We start from the raw sequence: 9,696 nt of genomic DNA, 5'->3' as shown, positions 1-9,696 counted from the left end.
CTTTCCTCTCTCCTGGAAGTGAAACTTAATTCCCAACTGCATTCTAACAAATAGTGTATAGAAAGGGAAAAAAAGGAACCTGACAGCAGAGAAACCTGGCATATACCACCTTTACCAGATGATCAAGGTTAACCTCACCAGTGATAAGCCATGTTGATAGCATGTACTCCTGATAGGCTATGAGAAGGGCACTTCACTTCTGTGGGGAATATTCTTCCCCAAAAACCGTAATCCTAGTGTAATCACGAGAAAAAGCCAAATTGAGGGACATTCTATAAAATATATGACCAGTACACTTCAAAAGTATCAGGATCAAGCCAAGCCCTAGCTGGTTTGGCTCAGTGGATAGAGTGTCAGCCTGCAGTCTGAGAGGTCCCGGGTTCAATTTCGGTCAAAGGCACATGCCCGGTTGCGGGCTTGATCCCCAGTAGGGGGCATGCAGGAGGCAGCCGATCAATGATTCTCTCTCATCATTGATGTTTCTATTTCTTTCTCCCTTCCTCTCTGAAATCAATACAAATATATTTTTTAAAAAAAGTTTCAGGATCATAAAGACAAGGAAAGACTGCGAAACTGGTATAGGCTGAAGAAAACTAACAACATTTCAACTAAATGCAATGTGGTATCTTAATACAATGTTTAAGAAAAAACATGAGTATCTTTATGACATAGGGTTCTTGGTGGATATCATAAATAAGTCCTAAAAGCACAAATCTAAAAAAAAAACAAAAAACCCACACTATAATATATTTGACTACATCAAAATTAAATATCTCAATCAACAAAAGGCACCATTAACAAAGTCAAAAGGTAATCCACTGATTGGGGGGAAAAATACTAATTATACAGAATATACAAATAACTTCTGCAAAGTCAGTAGCATTAGGCAAAAATCCCAATTTAGAAAATGGGCAAAGGATATGAACAGAAGAGGATATCAAAATGTACAATAAAAATTCAAGAAGATATTATTCTCACAATTAATTAGGGAATTGCAAATTAATATAATGATGTACAGAAAATTCAAAGAACATTTACTATGAAAATAGGCTATAATAAATGTGAAATGGCTAATTGTTGATGTGTTTATGTGTCTTTTACAGAAGATACTCTACATAAGGAAACTTCACATAAGCACATAAATATACTTACTTACTAAAACCAAAGTTGACTGACTGGTCACTGATAATTTCAAACTGTACAGGACGATCACCCATGCAATATTTTCTTAATTTCTCGAGGCAGGTATGTAGTGTTTTTCTTGAGGGCTTATTTTCATGAAAAAGATCACCACCTAACAAAATAAAGTCCACCTAGTCAGCAGAAAAGTGTTAAAATTAGTATGTTTTATAGACAAAGTATTTCCATAGATGAAAGGTAAAAAATATATATATATAAGATGCCATTATATATGGAAATTTAAATTTTTATATTTTACTCATTCAAAGCACCTTGCAATCTGGTGATGAATCTGACTCCAATTTAGTTTTCTCGGCTACGTTCAAACAAGCTATCTTCAAATTACACCAATCTCTTAACTGATGCAACCCTAAGTGACCACATTTTTTCCATTATTCAAATCAAGGATAAATGTAGCACTTTAACAGAACCTATGGAAGAGATAGCTAATTCAATCCAACTTATTCATTCAATTTATTCAACAATTACTTAGAGTTCCTACAGGCACTGGCAGCTAAAGAAACCATAATCTACAAAATCAGGGGTCCTCAAACTACGGCCCGCAGGCCACGTGCGGCCCGCTGAAAACATTTATCTGGCCCGCCGGGTGTTTTTGCCGCCACTGTGTGCATAGGAATTTGTTCATAGTTTTTTTTTTAAACTATAGTCCGGCCTTCCAACGATCTGAGGGACAGTGAACTGGCCCCCTGTTTAAAAAGTGTGAGGATCCCTGTACAAAATCAATAATGGCCCTGCCCTCATTAAATACTGACAATGTGCAATAAATACCCTGTACTAAGCCCTGAGGATACAATGATAAATAAAGTACAATTCCTATCCTAACTAAAAATGTTCAAAATGGAAGAGACAAACTCTTCTGTATCTAGAGATAAGTCAGACTGACATGCACTAGAATAGGTATGTAAACGAACCAGGAGCAGAGATGCCATTACAGTGAATTCTAACTGAGGAAAGGAAATTCCTCTGAGAACACTAAGTCTGGGAAGGATTTGCCTACACAGTGTTACTATGAGGCTAAATGAGATTCTGAGGAAGTGCATTCTAAGGAGCAACCAGAGAGGAGAAAGAACCCCAAACACTGATGCTCTCAAGTGTCCCATCTGCCTGAAGAAATTTGATGAAGTTCTTAATTATACAAAAGAACCCAGCAGTACAGTTCTCTGTGAGCTATAGCGGGCGGTGGGCGGGGGCGGAGGGGAGCCGAATACACCATTTTGGCATGGGGACTGTTTTGAGCTGAAGGCAATTAAGACCCAGCTGACTAAAGACAACCATTTCTACCTCTCCCTCAACTGCCTGAAAAAGTTTAGATAGACAGCCTATACCAGGAGGAGACTATTATCAGAGACAACTCTGTATCAGAAAGCCTTATCTGCATTACCCAACATTTGCTCTTCCCATCTTCCCGTGAACTGCCTTCCTCCCCACACCCCTCTGAAGCCCCACACCCCTAATCCCGTCTTCTTTTTGCTCAGGATGGTATGTGAGCCTCCATTACCTGACTACCAGGGAGTCTCATACTTTTATGTATGAAATTTGTTTTTCTCCTGTTAATCTGTCAATATAATTATCAGACCAGCCAAAGAACCTTGACCGGAAGGGAAAAGTTTTCCATCCCTACAGTAGTCAGAGAAGCTTTAATAAAAATGTGGGATTTAAGCTAGGTCTTCAAAAATGTACATGATTTGAGTAAAAGAAGAAAATCAACATCAAAGCATAGAACAATGATGGCGAACCTTTTGAGCTCGGCGTGTCAGCATTTTGAAAAACCCTAACTTAACTCTGGTGCCGTGTCACATATAGAAATTTTTTGATATTTGCAACCATAGTAAAACAAAGACTTATATTTTTGATATTTATTTTATATCTTTAAATGCCACTTAACAAAGAAAAATCAACCAAAAAAAGAGTTCGCGTGTCACCTCTGACACGCGTGTCATAGATTCGCCATTACTGGCATAGAAGAAACAAAACAAATAAAAAACAATTTTAGGGGGAAAGGGAAAAGGGGAGTTGTTGTTTAAATAGTATAGTTTCACTTATCCAAGTTGAAAGGCGATCTGGAGATTGATTATACAATAATCTGAATGTGCTTAATGCTACCGAAGTGCACACTTAAAAATGGTTAAGATGGTAACTTTTATTCTATGTATTTTACCAGAAGGAAAAACATTTAAAAATACATATATATATTTTTTATTGATTTCAGAGAGGAAGGGAGAGGAAGAGAGAAATATCAATGATGATAGAATCATTGATTGGCTGCCTCCTGCATGCCCCCTACTGGGGATCGAGCCCACAACCTGGCCATGTCCCCTTGACCAGAATCAAATCCAGGAACCTTCAGTCCACAGGCCAACGCTCTATCCATTGAGCCAAACCAGCTAGGGCAGGAAAAACTTTTTAAATATTTTTAGGAACTGGTTTGTGATCCAGGGAATCTTAAGAAGGACAGAATTGGCTTCTGTGGTATTCGGGCCAAAAGTGAATATAATTATGAGGAAGTAAATGTCAGATATATCCAACTGAGGACTATTCCACAAAATAACTAGCCTGCACTCTTCAACAATGTCAGTCACGAAAAACAAAGACAAACTACATGAGATGAAAGACACATGACAACTAAATGCCAAATGCAATCCTGGCTCAGGGCTTGGATACAACCTACCTGCCCCCAGACTGGTATAACAGGCATTAATGAGACACGTGGTAACATCTTAAAATTACATAATGGTATTAAGTCAATATTGATTTCCTGGTTTTGGTAAGTGCACTATTGTTAAACATGCAATTTACTTTAAATGGTTCAGAAAAGTGTGTGTGTGTAAAGAGAGTTAAGGCAAATGTGGTAAAATGTAGGAAAAACCGGGTGGAGGGTAAGGAGTTCTTTGTACTATTGTAGCAACATTTCTATAAGGCTGATATTGTTTCAAAATTAAAGGATAAAGAAAGGAAGAAAAAAAAGGACTTCAAGGAACTAGGTTGTAGAAATAAGGCGGATTACATAGCATACATAGGCCCTACTAAATAGAGGACTTCAGAGTAAGGAAGAATTAAGGCAAAAAGTAAATATACTATGCATCTGGGGCAAAAAGTAAATATACTAACCATAGGGCTGTGAGGGGAGGGGGCAGTTAACTTAAGGAATGCAGGGAAGGAAAACAAGAAAAAAAGAGAAGGAAAGGACAAAGTGGGGGGGGGGGAGCTTATGCTTAAGGAAAGATATATTTTAACACCTAAGAGTTAGAAAATAAAGGAAACAGGATTCTCTCTTGGGCCCTAGACTGATATTTCAACTGCCTGCCGTTGAAATATTCAACTGTTTCCTTGAATGTCCTACTGGAATCTCTAAACACACACGGTCAAAATCAGAATTCATCACCTTCCCACATAAAGCAGTACCTCTTCCTTATTTAAAACCTATTTCTATTATTGGTACCACCATTCACCCAATCTTAACACACTTCAGTCACTGTCATCCTCTTTTCCCTCACCCCCACCTCCTACAACTAACCAAAGATGCAAATCCTATCTTCCGAATATCTCTTGCATTCATTTCCTCTTTTCCATCCCATGCTATCACTTTTTAAAGAGGCCCCAAACTGGTCTCCAATTCATGCTATTCCTTGTTGCCAAAAGACATTCTACTGAATAGGGTACAGACTCCTCAATCTGGCATTTGAAGATCTCAATGCAGTTCAGATCAGGTTTCTGGTCTTTCAAGATGCTTTCAAACAAACACATAGCCTACCAGTGAGTGGACCAGACCTGCTGTTCCCGACATACATCACATCGGCTTACCTGTGTGCCCTTCCTCCTGCTTCCTGTGACATGTACTTTCTCTATACTCTTCACCCACCAAAAGCTCAAGTTAAATGCTACCTCCTTCATTGAACTCATCTTGCTATCCCCTTCTAAACACCACTTCTTTCTCCTCTAAAATTCCAGAAAAGGCTCTTTATAATTTTCTTATGACTCTTATCACATATGACCTTGCATCTGAGCATTTTGGATATTTGTCTTATCTCAAATTTGGCTGCTATATGTTCTTTGAAAGTAGAAACTATGACATTTCTGCACTCAGAAAATGCCCCATCAATATTTGTAAATCTTTACAGACTATTTTCAAAAGTAACTCCTACTTGAATTAAGGGCACAAAGCACACAAAACCTGCTTTGGGTTTTTAGTATATTGATATTTAAACTGGCAATGTGAGCACATAAGCATATAAAACAAACCTCAAATTTTAAGAAGGAAAAAGAGCCTGCTGAGTAAGGAACACTGGAAAACATTAAACCAAACTTACTTTATTTTCCTGGGCAAGTCTTAAAATTTCATCAAGTGTGACAAATGTATCGTTTCCTCTGACTGCATCTTTCTCCATAAATCCCAGATGAATGTCAGTTGCCACTAAAATTTTGAATGTATTTTCATCATCACTGTATTAAAAAAGAAGAAATGTTTCAATATAATTCATTAAAAGAATGTTCAAGGAAATTGAAATCTAAATTTATAAAGCAAATAATGGCAATAAATCACTTTGGAGTAAATCACTTTTCTAGTCTTAAACCAAGTCTGAATTTGAAGTATTCAAAAGATCTTTAATGTCACATAGTTTTGCCTACCACTAATTCAATTACAGAACAAATGTATACAAACTTTTAAAAGGTCTGTGACTGCTTAAAAAATGTAAAACCTTGGTCAAAATACTGAGCCAGCCTGCTGTTGCAGCATCAAGCCAGTGGCTACAGGGTATTTGAAAATGGTATTACAATGCTGCATGATTCAATAAACTGGGGTTAATGCAAGACAATACAATACCTGTGGATGAAGATGTAAAAGAAGCCATAAGGGAGTTTCCTGAGAACCTGTATAATGACAAGGTGTTTTGCATTAAGAGAGCACTGGAGCCAAAACCGGTTTGGCTCAGTGGATAGAGCATCAGCCTGCGGACTGAAAGGTCCCAGGTTCGATTCCGGTCAAGGGCATGTACCTGGGTTGCGGGCACATCCCCAGTAGGGGCTGTGCAGGAGGCAGCTGATCAATGTTTCTCTCTCATCGATGTTTCCAACTCTCTATCTCTCTCCCTTCCTCTCTGTAAAAAATCAATAAAATATATTTTAAAAAAAAGAGAGAGAGCACTGGATCTGTTTGTGAGGCAGCAGATCTTGCCTAAAGAGCAGTGGACACAAAATATGTGGAGGATAAATTCTACCTTGAACCATATCTGAAAGAGGTTATTCAGGAAAGAAAAGAAAGAGAAGAATGGGCAAAGAAATAATCATGGAATCAATCTGTGGATGCATCTGTCCTCCGTATTTTAATTATGTTGGTTAAACCTGAAATGCACAATTTAAAACCATCTGGGTTTCAAAGATATTTCTTTAAATAAATGTCCATTATTTTAAAAAATGTATAACCTTGTCACAATCAGTTTTATACACTCATTTGTACCCTGGACCTGAAAGCTTTATTGTTTTCCTATTCCATAGCAAAAAACCAACAGGATTTGACACCATATCTAAACTTGCCATTAGTCCATTTCGCACCACTCCAGGAAAAAATCAGAATTAACTGGTTAATTTTAAAAGCCCCTCCTTTTACTTTTTAAGTAGATTTTATGCTAATAAATAACTTACATTCAGGCCCCTGAAGTTGCTTGTTTGACTCTACTCGCTAAACAAAGTTAGTGTTCTGTTAACAAATTTGGCCAAGAAACAAAACAGATTTACAGTTCTATTCAAATCTGATAGTATTCAAAGTTACTTTCATGTGAAGCAGCAAAGTAATAGTTATTAATACTCTCTTAAACTTAATGTACCTTTTAACATTTTTAAAAATACTTTTGTATCTATGATGTCAACTTGCACATGTAGTTATGTATTGCTATCTCTGAAAAATAAGAAGGGCCCAGCCGGTGTGTCAGGGTTCAATTCCTGGTCAGGGCACATGCCTGGGTTGCGGGCTTGATCTCCAGTGCGGGGTGTGCAGGAGGCAGCCTATTGATGTTCATATTTCTATCTCTCTCCCTCTCCTTTCCTCTATCTCTAAAAAAAAAAGTGGTTTTTGTTTTTTTTAAAAAGATGAAGCCAAGGATATAGCTGTCAAATCCTTAAAAAAAAATAATATAAAAAATAAGAAGACTAAACACAGAGAAATTAATTATTGCACAACTAAGTGAAACAGGATTAAAACCCTGTTTTAAAATTCAGGCTATTTTTCACTAAACCGTTTTACATATATATATATATATATATCCCGGTGCCCAAGGGGGTGGGGGGCAGATCCCTCAGCTGGGCCTGCGCCCTCTCGCAGTCCAGGACCCCTGTCTCCTTACTGCTCGGCTCCGATTGGCTCGCTGCTCCTTAGTGCTGCAGAGGAGGCGGGAGAGGCTTCCTCATATTAGGCTTTTATTATATAGGATATACATATGTATATGTATATATAATTCAATATATATATTTTATACACACACTTCAAATCTTTATATGCAAGAGATTCTTCCAGAAAAGATTTCTCTTCAGGAAGTTTAAAAATGCTTTGCACACAGTTCTGATTGCTATGTACACAGAGGCAGGTCTGAATATTTTCAGCTCATATTACTACCCTATGCTTCCACAGCAACTTATGAATTACTTTCATAGGATTCTCTCACTTAAACATCAAAATTAATCTAAGAAAGACATTTTTATTCCAATTATACAAATGAAGAAACTGAGGCAAAGTTTAGAAAATTGCTAACTTGCTTAAGGTCATAGCATTAACCAAGAAATTAAAACCAGGGTGAAAGACTCCAAGTCTAAAGCTTTTCCACATACCTGTTCCTTGTCCTTTTACTTATTTTCTTTTTTCTCAAAATCATTTCCAATTTATTCAATAATAGAGCAATTCACTCCTCTAAAAATTTACTTCAAAAGGCTTGCCTTTACTAGTAAGACTTTACCATGAAAGCTCAAGAATATTTAAAGCTCAAGAACATATTTTAAGACAAACCTAAGAAACATAAACTTACATACTATAGCAACATAATCAAACTGCTGCAAGACCCAATCTTTCAGTTAATAAACACATAGTATGAATTTTTACAGTCCAAATATTCTTTTTGATGCCTATCACTTCTGCTCCGTTAAGCTACTTACTGCTAATTTATTAAATATGTTTTCTTTTGGGGTGATCTTAGTTGATGGGCTTTAAAAAACCCAGAGCAACAAAAAATATTACAGAAGACGGTTGCTTACAGGGCATCTGCAGGACTCATTTCTATGGTCAGGCCAGTTCCTCTAGGACCAGCTTTCTCGCCGAGTAATCCCCGGTTCTGCGCTCAAAAGTCAGAAAACTCACTTGATTCCAAATTCTAAAAACAAAATTACATTATTACAAAACACGCATTTAAAAAAAAAAAAAAGCAGACTAGCAATAGTGGACGAGTCTCATTTTCACCTAAGTACCTACTGTACTTTTTAAGAGCTAAGAATAGAAAATAGCATATCTCTCGTGCCGTTCTAGTTTATGATTAAGCTCGTGGACCACCTCCCTTTCCCTGTGGGAAGCTGTTAAATTGATGGGCAAAATGTGGTTCTGGTTTAGCACACGAACAACTCTGAGCGAATGTTCAAGGAGCCTGGGCAGGCTACTCTGCAACCGGGAGGCGACCCCGCACTTCCGGCTCAGACAGCAAAGGAACGGGCTTGTTCTGAACAGAGAATGAACGGCCGCACCCATAACGCTAGTGCAAATAAACAGAAACACGTGGTCTGCGGAGAAATAACCTCCGCCGCCAGCGGGACGAGAGGGCAGCATATGTGGGAGGAGAGGCTGCTGGGGCAGAACCTCTCCCACGTACAGATTCGCAGCGCCGGGAATTCAAGCCTCATCAGGCCGCCGCCGCCACCGGACTCTGGGCAGCAGAACGCGGAACCCCGCAGGACTCCTCCCAGCCCACCCAGCCCATTCTATTCAGAGGGTGAGCCACTCAGGGTTTCCGCCCGAGATTCTGCACGACTCCTGAGTTACCCCACTCTTAGGTCTCTCTCCGAAGCTACACCATCGGGACCGAGGCTGTCTTTTACCCGGAAAGGAGTGAGATGCGTGAGCAGAAAAGCAACAGCCCGGCCAGAGCTCGCCTCTGAGATCCGCTTGGACAGAAACCTGAATTCGGCGGGAGCCAGAAGCCAGTTCGCTCCCTCTCGCGATACCTCATTGATGACGTAGGCGCCTCAAGCTCTCTTCGGCTCTCATTGGCTGTCGAGCTCCGTGAGGGAGCTGGGAAACTAGCAGCGAGGCCCCGCCCCCGCACAGGAGCCAATCCCGAGCAGCCGAGGGGACGAACCCCGGAAGCGAGGTTTGCAGCGGTGAGCTCCGCTTGGTAAGGTGGGCAACTCTTCCTGGCTCGTCCTGGCCGCCTGGAGCCACTTGAGACCTCCTGTCCGCTTCTGGGCGGATCACTTGTCGACCCTGCCGGCCGCGTCGCGGGTTCTGGGTGGGGCTGGAGCCGT

At 39.5% G+C, this 9,696-nt stretch overlaps 2 protein-coding genes across 4 annotated transcripts in view; one reads left to right on the top strand and one right to left on the bottom strand.

The window, feature by feature from the left end:
• The window catches only part of MRE11A (MRE11 homolog A, double strand break repair nuclease), a 73,889-nt gene extending 64,534 nt beyond the window's left edge, over positions 1 to 9,355 (bottom strand). Inside the window, exons 1-4 of one of the 2 annotated variants that reach the window (XM_006766868.2) lie at positions 9,271 to 9,355; positions 8,440 to 8,555; positions 5,508 to 5,640; positions 1,153 to 1,313 (exon numbers count right to left, since the gene is read on the bottom strand). In XM_006766868.2, the coding sequence (XP_006766931.1) occupies positions 1,153 to 1,313; positions 5,508 to 5,640; positions 8,440 to 8,459 (314 nt within the window). In that variant the 5' untranslated portion in view covers positions 8,460 to 8,555; positions 9,271 to 9,355. Of the gene's footprint in view, positions 1 to 1,152; positions 1,314 to 5,507; positions 5,641 to 8,439; positions 8,556 to 9,270 lie in introns of those variants that run through there. The other variant, XM_006766869.2, reaches the window with a different exon arrangement.
• Positions 9,356 to 9,474: 119 nt separating this feature from the next.
• ANKRD49 (ankyrin repeat domain 49) overlaps positions 9,475 to 9,696 on the top strand; it is a 7,261-nt gene continuing 7,039 nt past the window's right edge. Inside the window, exon 1 of one of the 2 annotated variants that reach the window (XM_006766870.2) lies at positions 9,475 to 9,571. The gene's annotated coding sequence lies outside the window, so the exon portion shown is untranslated. The other variant, XM_015565979.1, reaches the window with a different exon arrangement.

This window comes from Myotis davidii, unplaced genomic scaffold (genome assembly GCF_000327345.1).
Source record: "Myotis davidii unplaced genomic scaffold, ASM32734v1 scaffold641, whole genome shotgun sequence".
Taxonomy (NCBI): Eukaryota; Metazoa; Chordata; class Mammalia; order Chiroptera; family Vespertilionidae; genus Myotis; species Myotis davidii.
The sequence above is the reverse complement of the archived record's forward strand: the minus strand, read 5'-3'. Positions and strand labels throughout refer to the sequence as shown.